At 41.3% G+C, this 15889-nt stretch overlaps 1 protein-coding gene across 2 annotated transcripts in view; it reads left to right on the top strand.

Moving 5' to 3' along the window:
- VAV3 (vav guanine nucleotide exchange factor 3) overlaps positions 1-15889 on the top strand; it is a gene marked incomplete at its 5' end in the record, with an annotated part of 403292 nt that overhangs the window by 80234 nt on the left and 307169 nt on the right. For both annotated transcript variants that reach the window (XM_079697986.1, XM_079697985.1), the window contains one exon: positions 5301-5417. In XM_079697986.1, coding sequence (XP_079554112.1) covers positions 5301-5417 — 117 coding nt within the window. The remainder of the gene's footprint in view (positions 1-5300; positions 5418-15889) is intronic.

Here is a 15889-nt window from a genome sequence, read left to right as displayed (position 1 = left end):
ACGGGCCCAGCCCCTCTGCGGCATGTGGGATCTTCCCGGACCGGGGCGCGAACCCGTGTCCCCAGCGCCACTAGGGAAGCCCCAGCCTTTGTTTTCTAAATACTACCATTTACCATATAAATTGAAACGGAACTGTTTGGAGAAATGGCTGATTACAGAACTTAGGCAGAGAAAATATGACGTGGGCCTGGGCCAGCTTGATGTAAGAAAACAAAGATTAATGGAGTCGTCAAAAGGTCACAGAAGAGACCCCCAGTGGCCAAATTTGGGACAATATGAACATCAAAAAGAATAATGATGGCAATTAATTATTACACAAACAAAGATTAAAAAAGGAGGGTGGAGGGCAGGGGAAGCTTGTCTTTAGGTGAGAATACCAGCTAATAAATGTGGAAGGAATGATAGAATTTTGCAGTCCCAAATGGAAAAATCAAAGCAAGGGTTATCAGTGGATGCTAAATCTATGGTGAAAAATTATTGGGAAATAGGATAGCCACATGGTAACAAATTATCACCCCCAGGCTTTATTAATGTAAAGGGGAACATGTACCTTTACAATAGACAGATGTGACAATAACCATCTTAACCAAGTAATGAAGCCTAACATCAATAATAATGGGTTACCCTAACATTTTGTGTCTTCTGATATGATGAACTATGAAGTTCACAGTATAAAATATTTTTTCCAAAATTGTTTAACTTGTATCTTGACTTAGCTTTGGTTCATAGGAAATATAAGTGATGGGGAAATAAGTATAATGATACCAAGAGGAAATAATCTGACAAATGCCGAATGCGGGACATTCTATAAGATACCTAGGTCTGGACTCTTCCAAAAGACAGTCATTTAAAAAAAAAAAAAAAAAAGGCAACAGGATTTTTAGATTAAAAGATCCTTCAAAATTAAGCAACCAAATATAATGGGTAAAACTGAATTGATCCCTAGATTGGGTGTGGATGGATGGGATAGTGTAAAAAAGACATGCGGTAGGCAACTGATGAAATTTGGACATGGAATGGATATGAAATAATATGGAATTGTTGTTTATCTTCTCGGGGTGGTAATGGTGTTGTAGGTATTTAGGAAAATATCCTCATTCCTAGGAGATGCATGTTGAGTTATTTAGGAGTGAAGTGCCATGATGTCTGAACTTACTTTAACATATGAATTTTTATAAATATATAGAGATATGGTTGGCACACAAAAACCCATATGGCAGTATGTTACAGTTGTTGTATAAATGGAGTGTTTATTGTACTATTCTTTCTATTTTTCTTTTGGTCTGAAATTTTAGAAAATAAACTGGAAAAGGAGAAAGTTCAACGTAAGGAAAAGCAAAAGTCTGATGGTAGGTGGGCAGGCAGGTTGACAGGTCCAGCCCTGTCCAGGGCTTCTGTGATGGCATTAGGGCCCACTCCCTCCATCCCTCAACTCTCTTCCTGTACTTGCACAGAGCCATTAAGGGAAGTGTGATCCTAGTGTTATTAGCCAATTTTGGGAAAGCTATGAAAATTTCCAACTGTGATTAATAGAGAAGCTTGTCTTACTCATTTTTAGCATTTCCAGTGTCTGGAACATTGTAGGCATTCAAAACCTGTTGACTGAAAAAATACATAAATAAAGGGGTGACCAAACTTGATGATTGCCTGGAAATGCGAGAGCATACCAGTGACGTTCTTCAAATCCAGTAAATATTTGTGGAATTTAATAGAATTGAATTAGTTAAGGGGAAAATAAGGTTAAGATTGGTTCCAGAAGTGAGGGAAAGTTCTGTTTTTAAATCATTTCTTGTATGCATACAGTAATGACAACATTTCTTTCTTTTTTTTTTTACTTTCAGTAATGATACTTTTTTGAATTAATGGTCAAAGCACTTGAATGGAGGTCTACTGTAGTTTTTCCTATACAGGGGAAAATTTGAGTTTGGTGTGAAATCTTCAGAGGGTAGCATGTGCAATTATGCTTTGTTCCTTGGTGAGCTATGAGTTGGGCACTTAATTATGTAAAAAATATTGCAGGAGAGATGTTGCATAATCCCCAAGAGAGTAATTATTGTCTATCTTGGCAAAATGCAAGGCTTTTAATCTGTAAATAAGCAATTCTATGTGAAAGAGCTACATGTAGAGTGGTTACGTGTTGTAAAGTTCTCTTATGAATTTTTTAAAATGAAAGCAGTAACTGTATGTGCAGTTTGGCTGCTGCCTTTGTACTTCAAAGGGTTTATGATGCTTCCCCTGTGGTTTTAACCCCTCCTGAAATACTTAAGCCTCAAGAAGGATTCCTGTAAAGGGTAAAACTGTGTCTGGGTTAAGCCCATGAAAAATCTGAATTTTTCCAAAGTAAAGGAAGTAAAATGTGCTTTCTGCAAATTAAAAAACAAACCAAGATGGAAAACAGAACAACAAAATAAAATATTGACAGTGCTTTAAAAAACAAAAAGGCAAAGATGCAATAATTAGCTAATAGATCTCTCACTTATTGGAGGTTAATAATTTTATTTTTACATGTGCCATTGCAACTACTATTTCCAAAATTCACTTTCAGGATATGTGTGTACTACGCGTAGGTGGATCTGCATTTTAGATAGTGAAAGTAAATTCTGTTGGTTGTCTAAGTTGCGATAGCGTCTGCCTTCCCCCTTGTCCCTGTTAGTAGCGATGAGCTGAGCATGTTCTCCAAGGTCAGTTTCTCTGCTTGAACATCAGACCCTACTCCTTTGCCCACTCAAGAACTTCCTTTGGGCGACTGTCCCTCTCCCTTGTGTGACCATCTTTCCCCTCTATCAAGTTATTCCTGTCAAAATAGAAACATGTTGTAACAGCTTCCATTGTTAAAAAGCCCTTCCTTGACCTCTTTCTCTCTGACTACCTCCTCAATCCTCTGTTCCCTTTTGCATCAAAACTCCTAAGAATCTATATTCTATCTTTACTTTCTCTCTTCCCATTGTCTCTTGAAGCTGCTCTGCTCAGCCTTTCCCCACCCCCATCCTCCACATGGAACCTGCTTTTGTCAAGGTGCACCCATAACCTTCACACGGCCAGATTCCCAGGACAGCACCTGGTCAAAATCTTATTTGAGTAGCAGCAGCAGCTGACACAGCTTATCACCCCTTCTTCCTAGAAACACCTTCTTTACTTGGCTTCAGGAAAAACATGTTCACCTGGTTGTTCTCCTTCCTTACTGGCTCCTCTTTCTCTGCCCCTTTGTGGAATCCTCCTTTTTTCCTGATCTAAGGTGACCTGGCCCCAAGTCCCCTCCTCCCCTCTTCTTTCTCCCAAAGTCATCTCAGAAAACGTCATGGTTAAAATTGTTTTGTATACTCTAAAGACTCTCAGATTTAAGTCTGGAGTACACACCTGTGTCCTGGACTCCAGACTTGTATATCCAGTTGTCTGCTGCCCTGTGTCCCATTGGATGACTAATAGGCATCTCAAATTTAAGAGTCAAAATTGAACACCTGGACTTCCCATGGCTGTCTCTCACCCAGATTATTGTAATAGCTTCCTGTCTGGTATTACTGTCTCTAGTCTTGCTCCAGCCCCTTTTGATCTATATTCAAAAAACAAAACAGGGCTTCCCTGGTGGCGCAGTGGTTAGGAATCTGCCTGCTAATGCAGGGGACAGGGGTTCGAGCCCTGGTCTGGGAGGATCCCACATGCCGCAGAGCAACTAGGCCCGTGAGCCACAACTACTGAGCCTGCACGTCTGGAGCCTGTGCTCCGCAACAAGAGAGGCCGCGATAGTGAGAGGCCCGCGCACCGCGATGAAGAGTGGTCCCCGCTTCCCGCAACTAGAGAAAGCCCCGGAAAGAAATGAAGACCCACACAGACAAAAAATAAATAAATACATTTAAAAAAAAAAAAAAAAAAAAAAAAACAAAACAATAACAACAACAACAAAGAAGCTCTGAAGAAAGAGCAGTAGGAACTGTTGCAGTCCAGAAGGAGATGGAACTGTAGCTGGGCTGGGAGTTAGAATAGAAAAGGGAAAAGAGAGAGGGTTATTGGCTAGAGGAACGGCAAAGTTCAAGCATAGAAGCAGGAATGAACATGGAGTAACGAGCACCAACAAGAACAGCCTGACTGCAATGGTGGGGCGCGTTATAGAGGGCCTTAAAAGCTCAGCTGAGAAGTTTGTACTTGCTATGTCTATGCATATTTTGTATACGTGAGAGGGACCTGTTTACAAACCTGCACTTGAAACTCTAGGACTGTGCTGTCCAGTATGACAGCAACTAGCCACGTATGGCTATGGAGCACTTGAAATGGGGCTAGTCTGAATTGAGATATGCTGTTAAGTGTATACTAGATTTCAAAGATTTAGTACTAAAACTAATTTCATTTAAATGTTTTATGTTGATCATTTGTTGAAATAGTAGTATTTTTAATATAGAGTTAAGTATTATTAGAAAAAAAATAAGCTGCAAGGATATCTTGTACAGCACACAGAATACAGCCAGTATTTTTTAACTTTAAATGGAGTATAATCTATAAAAATTTTGAATCACTATGTTGTACACCTGAAACTTTATTGAGGTATAGTTTTAAATCAACTATACCTCAATAAAATTTTTTAAAAGAAAGAAAAACAAAACTTTAAAAATATAAGACTCTGTCCCAAGGCCTCCGATGACTTCCCATCTCGTTTAGAGTAAAAGCCTGTCCAACAGGGTCCTTCATCGTCTGACCTCATTGCCTTTCCAGCTCACTTCCTGCCGTGCTCCTTGTCATCCACTCTGCTCTACCCACATTGGCCCCTTCCTCAGACATAACCTCAGAAGCTTCTGCCTCAGGGCCTTGGCATGGGCAGCTACTTTAGTCTGAATACTCTGTCCTGTAATTCTGCATGGTTGCTTCTTTACCACCTTCAAATCTCTGCTGCTTATCTGTCCTCTTCTCACTGACACCTTCTCTAACCATCTTGCTGAAGCTCCCCACACCTCACCCAGCACTCCTGATCTCTCCTCCTGGCTTTATTTTTCTCTATTGCACTTGTCACCATATGAAAATAAAAATATTTACTTTTTTGTTTTTGTTGCTGAGTTTGTTCTTGTCTGTCTCCTCTTATTAGGATGTAAGTATCCTGAGGGCAGACTTCCGTCTGCCTTGTTCACAGCTGTGTCACTGGTGCCTGGGAGAGAGTGGGTAATCATTTAAGTACTGATGAAGGAGTAATTGAAAACAACCTGAAAAGTGGATGGATTCTTTGTTGGCATTTCCCCAGCATTCTGGGCATGACAGAGGATAGGTAGCATTCAGAATGATTCGCTATATACTAATAGCTGTTTCCCATTCCTCAGTTTCTCTGTTTGAAGAACATAAGGACATTCCTCACGGCCTGTTGCGAGACGTTTGGAATGAGAAAGAGTGAACTCTTTGAGGCGTTTGACTTGTTTGATGTCCGTGACTTTGGAAAGGTAATTACATTTTATTTTTTATGTATTTTTAAATTCAAGAACATTTTATCAAATAACTGTTGTTTCTTATCTTGAAGTAGGACATGTGACTGAAGTGGTGTCTGCATTATGTAGTTAAATTTTACATGTAGGTGGCTTAGCCAAAAAAATAATAGCAACAACTGTCCAAATGAGATTAGAATTATTATTATTTTTAATTAAAGCAGTATAAGGGGAATTTTTTATCCAGAGGTAACTTTTCCTGTTGGTTATCTCAGAGGGCAGGACTACTATTTCCCATCTTTTAGATAGTTCGTTGGGCTGTCATGACTGAGGACATTCTTTCCCTCCAGTCTTCTCCAAACCTGAAAGGCCTCTAATTTTTGGAAGTTGAGAATGTTCTGTTGCCTGTTTTGGCATTTGGGTAGGTGACTTGCAGAACACATGAAATCGCTGAAATGTTTGAGATTGTTGAATAACTCCTATTGCTTGGATTTCAGCAGATACATGTTAGATTGTTAGATTTCAATGATATTTGTCACATGTAAATTGGTTTTAATGTTTGCTTTTATTACTTATATGTACACCAAGCACTTGTGTATAATAGGTGACTTCCTTTCAAAAGAATCAAAAGGAAAAGGATAGAAATCAAGCTTTTAAAAGTTACATTCATTTATTTTGAAGTGATTGGGCATAAAGTTAAACTTCTTGTGTCTGAGAAGCCATAAAAGAGTCAGGCAGTTAGGTAACCTCTGATGCCATAATTGCATTATGAAAATAAGCAGGGAAAAACCTAAAAGATCTTGAGAAGTTTGCTCTTACTCTGATAATTCAGGTGCTAGTGTCTCATCAAAAGGCTGTTTGAGAGTGACACTTCATTTGATTTTTAAGATGTAATTTTTTATTATACATCTTTATTGGAGTATAATTGCTTCACAGTGCTGTGTTAGTTTCTGTTATATAACAAAGTAAATCAGCCATATGCATACATATATCCCCATATTCCCTCCCTCTTGAACCTCCCTCCCACCCACCCTATCCCACCCCTCTAAGTGTAATATTTTTATTATAAAATAAAAAGCAAGCAATGGATTAGTTTGCTTGGCAATGGGAATAAATAGCACAAACTTGAAACAGAAATGTGAAAAATTTGATGCTGACATGGAGCAAGTATGGGGAAGCCAACCTGCCCAGGGAGAAAGAAGGCATGGGTTCGCTCTTGGTCACTTCGTGATCTGGACTTCAGCAGTCTTCTCCATCATCAGACAACCTGCCCGCTTAGAAGTCTGTACAAAAGGAAATGGGTATAAGGATATGGTTTTTAGAATTCCTCTTTCTCTGGCCAGCTGTGATTTAGTTGTCTTGAGGTCCAAAAAAGTGATGGAGGATAACATATGGTGATAGTTACAAGGAACTGAAAACCAAGCCTCCTTGTAAAGAAGTGGTGGCACATTTGTCTATGGCCATGAAGTGAAGCCATGAAGACAAAGAGCAATCAGAGAGAATCCCAGGTGAAGTGGACAGTCCTCTAAGCTGTTGGCCCAGAGAAATGCCTTAACAGCTTATAAAGATATCTTTTGCTGTTCTTTGACCTTTCCTCCTAGTTTAAAAAAAAAATCTTCTTTGATTTTCCTTTATTTCCTCCCTCTCTTTTGGGGAAATGAAAAAATGAAAGAAAAGTCTTGACTTTTTAAAGCTTTTCAAAAAGCTCTTCATTTTTTTTTGTTTGAATTTGCACAAAATGGTGTTGACAAAGACTGTGAAGTCATAAAAATTGTTTAGAAATGCATGGCTTTGTTTTAGTGGAATAACATTGCATGCTAGCTTCCTACAATGGAAGCTTTGTAGGAGAGCTGAGGTTATAGAAAGTTGAATATAAAGGAATTAACCGTATGCTTCTCATGGGTAATCATAGTTCTGGCTTCTTAAAATATTTTGGCAGTGGTAAGTCTGAAACAGAATTAAACCTGGGATTGCGGATAGAACTTGATCCTATATTTACCACTTTAAAATTACATACATTTTTGCTACTGCCAAGATTGCTGCAGCTATCACTTCCAAACTGTATTTGACCTAAATGAACCACTGAAAATTAAAGAATTTAAGGGGCTGTTCCATAATTTACCAGTATTATTGCTATTAAACATAATCTCTAAGCCAAACCACCAATGCCACCACTTATTGAACCCTTTTGATGTAGCAGATTTCTCTTCAATCTTCAAATATATTTTTTAATCCTTATAACAACCGTATGAGGTGTACGTTCCAGTATTATTATTTTCCTCCTTGTACAGATAAGCAAACCTGTGTCTGAAATCCACATATCTAGTAGAGATTGGAGCAGTGGTTTGACCCCAGATTTGACTGGTCCCTGCTGCTGCACAACAGAGCAAACATTCCCATAGCCAGTGCCCTGGACCAGCATGGGCCTAAGTTCTTTGCAGGTATTGACTCAATTCTCATATCAATCCCACCATGTAGGTTCTAGTATTGTCCCCATTTACAAATCCTAGATTGTAAGTGATGGATCTTGGACAATTCATGCAGTTTAACATTTTTAAGTTAAAATGAAATGAATAGGTTGCTAATTTAGAGACAAAGTAATTTCTGGTATTGTGAATATCAATTTTAACAGGATGTAGGCAGTTTAGTTTGTTTCTCTCTGTTCCTTGAGGCATAAATTTTTTCAATTAATTTAAAACGAAAAATATCTCTGTCTGCTCCCTGTCTGCCTTAATTCATACAAATAGTAAATCTAGGATCCATGTATACTTGGTACCATTTCACCTAGGAATATATTAATTGCAATAACAATATCTATTTTTTTTTAGCATTTTGAAGCTTGGAGAGTGTTTCAGATCACTGACCTCATTTGATTCTCATAATAGTCTTGTGAAGGAAGGAAGCAAGTGTTCCCAGTTTTCAGATGAGAAAACTGGGAGGTGGGGAGGTTAAATGGTGACTTCAAGTTCTCCTTGCTTGGGGACGGAGCAAGATCTGGCGCTCAGGGCTTCTGACTTCTCAGCCCTCTGCTTTTCTTGTCTGCTGCCTGTGTTTTGGATCTCACTCCTTTGTGGATGCTTGCTCAGGGAAAAGGATGAACTCACAGGAGAAACACCAAAGGAACATATGAAATTAAAAAGCACAAGTGATCTGTCACTTGGAGTCTAATTATACTTTATCTTTAGAAAGAGAGAAAAGATTTAGGATACTGCATGAGTTATATTTAGGATACTGCGTGTGTTAACACGAGTGAATGATAATTTTCCTTTTCACTAATGAGATAATGAAGAGCACACATTTTGGGTGCTCTAGAAGGGCTTATGATAATTTTGCCTTTCAGTGTTCACTTTAATTTCCAGTATTGAGCTCTTTACCCACTGAAAGTAGGGTATTGATTTTAATTCGAACTCATATGTCAACAAAAATTAGAATAGTTCTGAACTCTTTCTATACTTTGGTTAAAAATCACGCAAGGATGGAGAATGAGTTTAGTGACTTGAACTCACTTAGGAGTCAGCAGAGAGAGGCCTTGAGGTTAACTCTGGCTCTCAGGATTGTTAAATACAGTTGGCCCTTGAACAATGGGGGTTTGAGCTGTGTGGGTCCACTTATAGCAGATATTTTTTCAATAAATACTACACGATCCGTGGTTGGTTGAATCTGCAGATGCAGAACTGTGGATACGGAGAAACCGTATATATGGAGGGCCGACTAAATTATACATGGATTTTTGACTGTGGGGAGGATCTGTGCCCCCAACACCTTCCCGCCCTCTGTTGTTGAAGGGTCAACTGTGCTGAATAAGGTTCCCGCCAGAGGTGGAGTCCTGGCCTCAGCCTGCTGAGTCTTCCTCCTGCTCTGAGGTGGGAGGAGCTTAGGTGCCCTTTTAAGAGCCTTTACCACCTCTCTCTGCCTTTGGGTTTATGTTTTTGTGTGATTCTGAAAAATCATACTTTCTTACTTTTCAAAAAGATGGATCCTTTTCTGGCTTTCTAGTAAAAACAAGAACAAAAAGTAAAATCTTATTAGTTGACCTCTCTGCTTGAGAAATGTAATTAAAAAAAAATCCTTTCCTCCCAGGAATGTTAGAAATTATTAATTACTTTTTACGTTGCAACAAGATCTGTAAATTTGCTCACTTTCATGCTGCATATAAAGGATTTTCCATTCCTCTGTTCAGATTGTCATTTTCTGATTAACACTTTTGTTGTTTGGAAACATTTCCTGCTGAGCTGTCTGTTGGCACACTTACAGTGCAGAAACACATGGGATTTTTCTTTAATGAGAACATTTCTAGTGAGTAACAGAAATCAAGCTGCTGCTGCTGTGCAGATGAGTGATGAAGTCAGTTCCTTCCCCTGGCAGCTCTAGGTGGATATAAGGGCCTACTTCCCGCTACCCACAGATGTCACGTCTGTTGTTTCAAGTGTTGTAAAGCACCTGACAAGTGTAAGGTGATATGTTTTCTTGAATCAAAGAGAATCACAACTGGCTGAAGGTAGTTCCAGCTGATATTAGTAGCGGTAGGGTAGTTTCTATGTGTTCAGGTTCAGGACAAGCATGTCTAAAGGAATTCAGAGCATTGGCTTAGGTGTGGATCAAGGATTCAGGTAAGAACATTAACTGAGAAGAGGTAGTGTCGTGTTTTGGCTAAGAACATGGTTTCTGAGTTGGATTGCAGTTTGCACTCCTTATGGTATGTGATCTTGTGCAGGCTACTTAATCTCTTTGAGCTTCAGTTTCCTCATCTATAAATTGAGATTAGGTGAGAAATGAAATGATGTATGTAAAGTGCTTAAAAAGAGTATCCAGGTCCAAAGTATGTAGTACTCGGTAAATATTAGCTGGTCTCACTCTTATTGTTACTATTATTACAACTATAATTACTGGTGTTAATGGGCTTCAGGTTCAGTGGTAAACGTAGGAGTTGAATTTTGAATTGAATGCAAGAACTAATGATATTGGAGGAGCAAGCTTGGGAAATAAACTTTGTTCTTTCTACTGTGCTACAGTGTTAATCTATTTTATCCTGCATAGCTGTCTTTCTCCCTCCTTCTGTGACATTGGATCTCCTTTGAGAAAGCACCCTTTTCCCTTTTCCCTTTGCCAATCATGCAGTTTGGGTGGTTTAATCAATTATAATACCCCATCCCTTTGGCCATAGTGATGAGTTCGGGGATGGGGCAGGTCACTCAGTTAGGACCTGTATGATGGTTTAAGACATTGGCAGGGCCAGTTTTGTTTTTGCTCTCCACCTGCCATGAAGTGTGTGGATACGAGGCTTGGAGGGGCTACGGCCATCTGGGAACCACATGGAGTTTCAAAACAGACCCAGTTCAGTGAGAGCAGAGCTGAGGAGGATCCTAGTGGTATCATGTGAGGCTGGACTCATGCTGTGCCCAAAGCCAAATACATGTATCTGTGGATTTTTCTGTGACATGAGCCAAGACAGCTTTCCTTTTCTTCTTCCTCAGGCCAGTTTTCCTTAGTTCTTCCAACCAGCAGTGAGAGAAATCTAAGTGATTCACCTGGTTTTGTCCGTCACATGATTTCAGTTGTGTAGATAGGTTAACCTTTCTTCTGTTACCAACGTTCCACACAACTTGGAGACCATTCTGTAGCGTCTCCATCTTCTGTCATATACAGAAGAGGAGATACACAGAGTCATAGAACATCTCTGTTTTGCAGCATGTAAATAATTACATAGAAGAACCATCCGAGCTTCGTGGTAAATGCTTTCTCTTCCTTACCTTTGACCCAAGGAGTATCATAGATAATCTTCAGGTTTGGAAGAGGCTCTGAGTCATCAGGCATCCTTCCCATGTTTGTCTGTGCTCTACAGGGTCAAGAAAATGGGCATGCATGCCTCTGCAGATGAGAACTCACTTCTTCCTGAGGCCCCCAGCTGAGTATATATATTTGGACCCTACAGAATGATTTGAAGATTACCTTAAAACTTCAGGGTAAAAAAGACTTAAAGAGGCTGCTAAATCCTTCACCTGGAAATGAATAGGGCTTCATTTCTTCTTCAATTTCTGTCTCATCTGTAATGTCTTATCATGTCTTATGAGAGTATTTGCTCAGGATGTGTCCTATAAGTTTGTGTGTTTCCACTTTTTCACCCTTCCCAGCATGAATTGTACACCTCAGGGTATAGGTAGAAAGAAGGGTACAAGGACCTCTTCCTGCCCAGTGTGTACTAATACCCCAGGCCAGCTCCTCAGCACTCATACCTGGATGACTGGATAATCTCCATATCCTCATTCCCCACTTCCAGTCCTATGTGTGTGTTGGGAAGTGCACCCTCCAAAGCACATTTCATTGCATCCCGACACAATGAAACTAGATACTTGAAAATCTGTCATGATTTCCTACTACCTGTATCTCTTGGCAATCTACCTGGCTTTCCTGGTTACAAGAAAACCCTCCCAACCAAAGGCTCCTGAGCTTTTCTTGGGCATGGGTGGCCTCAGGGACCTCACCGTGGCATGGTTTGAAAGATCCTTATTGGGTACTGCATGCACATTGATCAACAATTAGAAACATTTTTTCTCATATCCCTATGTACCCAGCATGAATAATTTTGGTATTTAAATATAATCTCTCTTTTTATAATTATTTGTTTGATCTTCTACTCTTATTAGAAGTTTGACATTTCTCTCTGAAAGTATTTCCCATCCTAAATTATTCAGGAGTCTCTGGGGCTTTTGCGGTCATTTGGGCCCTAATCAGTCTTGCTTCGGAGCACCACGAGAAGCTCGACCTCCAGTCGATGGCCCACTAGCCTGGTGCTAGTGAAGACGGGCCCTGCTTGGTGCCTTTGACAACTCTGATGCTGGCGTGCCCTGCTTAGCCCCACACTACCCAAGCATACTTCCCGGCTTCCCCACAGCATTTTAGCCTCAGCATTGAGCCTGGCCAGGCCAAATTTCTCTAGCTGTGCAGTGAATTCTGTCTAGGAGCTCCTGATATCCTTTCCTGCCAGTGATCTAGGGTCAGGGCCTCCTTAGGCAGCCCCCACAGGGGTACCAACTTTTATTCTCAGAGCAGCATTCGGGATCTCTGGTCTTTCCTCCAAGGCGGGCCTGGACTTGCCCTGCAAATCTGCCAACTTTCAGCCTCCAGCAGACAGCCTAGCAGGGATACTGTGAAGAGTCAACCTCTGTCCACCCACAAAGGCCTCCTTTACTTTTCCCTCCTGAGCAGTAGGTGGCTTGCCTATATTTACATAACTAAGGGAGAGCTCTCCAGGGATTCCTTCCTGAACAAAGAAAGCTTGTTCCAGGGCCTCATTTGTGTCTATTTAAGCTGAGACAGAGGAAACAGCTTCTAGCCTTCCCTAATGTGTATGTCTAGTTGGCTGTTAAGACAATTTCTGTGTCATTAGAAGTATTCTTCTCCTTTGCTTTTGGACAGAGCTGACTTTTTAAGCAATCTCTACATCTATTTCACTCTCTTTGATAGTATATTTCACAGGGGTCCTTAATACTAGGCAGATTTCCCCATTCTTACCACGTTAATAAGCTGAGCCATGCAAGGCTCATTCTTTACACCTTAGTGATTATTCAGGCTCATTTTTTGGTCTTCTTTCTAACTGCTTTTGAGACAGTTCAAAAAAAACTTCACTGTTCTCTAATTTTAATACTGTTGAAAACTTCTAGAGCAGCATTTCCCAAGCAACCCCATTGTCCTGAGAAATGTTAATAGTCTGGGGAAAATATTCTTGTTCAGATAAGTTTGGTAAACACTGCATGTTACCTCCTCCCTCTACATATGGGATATAGCATGGTGAAGGCACTGAAAAGTCCTGAAGTGAGGAAAACAGTTAAACTTTTAATTAATCTAGGATTTCTCAAATGTGTATGTGAGTAGCAATTTAGATATCCCATGATCACATCAAACTCACTGTGTATAAAACTGGACTACTTTTTTTTTTCCTCTTCAAACCCATTTCTATTTGGGTAAAGCTATTCCTTTGTTCACTCTGCCAGAAAGTAAACAGTTAAGGCCCCCATCACAAGGATTATTGAAATAGTCTCCCAAATCTGCCTCCAGGTTTGAATCACTCCAAACTCATTTTCGGAGTAATATTGCAAAAATGCAAAGCTGATCATGTTGTTCAGAGGTTTAAAACTTGATAGTGGATCTCTGTTGCTTATAACAGAATAAAATCCAAACCCTTTTTCAAGCCACACAAGGTTATTCATGATCAGGCTCCTTGTCTTGCTTTCCTAGCTCCATTATCCTCCTTGTTTCAGTCCCACCAAATTATCTAAGTTGTTGTCATTCTCCAGATTAATATTTATTAATACTGTTTTCGTTGCCTGGGTGCCCCTTCCTCTCCATATCCCTCACCCCCTCATCTCCAGTGACTTAAAGATCACATACACACACACCTATTTATCCAGCGCTTGGGCTTTAGTTGGTTCTTGGATGTGCTGAACCCTCCTGGGCTGACTCTGCTGACTTGTTCCTGCCCATTCTCTTCGTTCTAGCTGGACCTTCATCCTCCTTCCGTGTCCTACAGATGTGTGGCCTTGGCACATTAAACAGGCTCTCTTCCTCCGCTCCTGAGACTTTGAGATCAAGTAAACCTGGGTTTCACCTTCCCCGCCCATAGCTCCCTATGTGGGAGGGAGGTTGCTCAGCTTCTCAGAGCCTCCATGTTTTGATCTGTACGATGGGCCCAATGACGATCCCTACCTCACAGGATTGTAGTGAGGAGTGTGAATCACATTCTATGGTAAAGCAGTTGCCACAGTGTCTGGCAGAGGCTCAGTCCGTGGTAACTTCTCCTCAGCAATTCACCCATCATTTCCTTCATTCTGCAAATGGTTGCATGCTTCCTCTGCTGGGCATGTGCCTAAGACAGGAGGGAAGGGGGCAGGGCACAACCACTAAAAGAATGACACAGTCACTGAGGACACAACAAAAACTGGTTAGAACCTATTCAGCCCAAGACGGCTGATGATGGAGCCTCATTATACACTCGTAATACATTAGCTACATGATACACCCGCAGGTGCCAAGATATTTCCAAGGCTGCCCATAAAAGGCCAAAAACTGGGTGGTAGCCCAATTCCTGGAAATCCCCGCCCCTTCCCCAAAATAGTTGGAATAATCCTCCCACTCATTAGCCTGTGAAATTACCCAGCCCATAAAAATTGCCACACCTCAGGGCCCTCACCTCCTGAGACAGACCACGTTCTGCCTATGGAATGTGTATCTCTGCTTTCACTTTACTATGGCTCACTCATGATTTCTTTCCTGTGCGAAGCCAAGGACCCTCACTTGATGCCTGTCCCAGGGGTTCACCTGAGACCTGGAACATGATCATCTCATGCCCTGTTTTCCTGCAACCTCTTTACAAAGGGTATTAATAAATCTACTTCTTGCCTATCACTTTGTCTCTCGCCTGATTCCTCCTGTGCCGAGGCACAAAGAACCCGAGCTTCATTAAGTCCTGACACAAGCTGTGTGGTTTTGAAACAGGAGGGAAGGACGCAGGGCACAACCTTTAAAAGAATGACACAGGGCTTCCCTGGTGGCGCAGTGGTTGAGAGTCCGCCTGCCGATGCAGGGGACGTGGGTTCGTGCCCCGGTCCGGGAAGATCCCACGTGCCGCGGAGCGGCTGGGCCCGTGAGCCATGGCCGCTGAGCCTGCGCGTCCGGAGCCTGTGCTCCACAACGGGAGAGGCCACAACAGTGAGAGGCCCGCATACCACAAATAAAATAAAAGAATGACATAGTCATAGGGCATGACAAAAACTGGTTGGAACCAGCTAGGTCCAAGATGGCGGAAGATTCGATTTCCAGTGGACCTTGAGCCTCGTTATATGCTTATTGTAATACATTAGCATCTAAATGACACACCCACCAGTGCCATGACATATCTGAAGCCATCCAAAAGGCCAAAAAGTGGGCGTCGACCCAATTCCTGGAAATCTCTGCCCCTTCCCCAAATAGTTGGAATAATCCTGCCACTCATTAGCTTATGAAATTACCCAGCCCATAAAAATTAACCACACCATATTTTAGGGCCTCTCGCCTCTGAGATGGACCACACTCTGTCTGTGGAGTGTGTTTCTCCCAAGGCTGTTCTCGCCTTTTGAGACGGACCACATTCTGTCTATGGAATGTGTATCTCTCTAAATAAATCCACTTCTTACCTATCACTTTGTCTGTCACTGAATTCTTTGAGACGTAAAGAACCTGAACTTCATTAAATCCTGAGACCAGGTGTGTGATCTCAATTAAAAGACTGTGGGTTCAAGTCCCAATCTGGGTTCTGGCTGGGTTCGAGTCCTGGCACATGGGTTCAGGTCCCATCTGAGTTGTGTGGTTTCAGTTTCAGTTGGAAGATTGTGGGTTTGAGTCCCAACTGAGGCGAAAATGGGTTCGAGTCCTGGCACATGGGTTCAAGTCCCGTCTGAGTTGTGTGGTTTCAGTTTCAGTTGGAAGATTGTGGGTTTGAGTCCCAACTGAGGCGA

The sequence above is a fragment of the Hyperoodon ampullatus genome, assembly GCF_949752795.1.
Source record: "Hyperoodon ampullatus genome assembly, chromosome: 2".
Classification (NCBI taxonomy): Eukaryota; Metazoa; Chordata; class Mammalia; order Artiodactyla; family Ziphiidae; genus Hyperoodon; species Hyperoodon ampullatus.
Note: the sequence above shows the minus strand (reverse complement) of the source record. Positions and strands in the feature narration are given on the sequence as shown.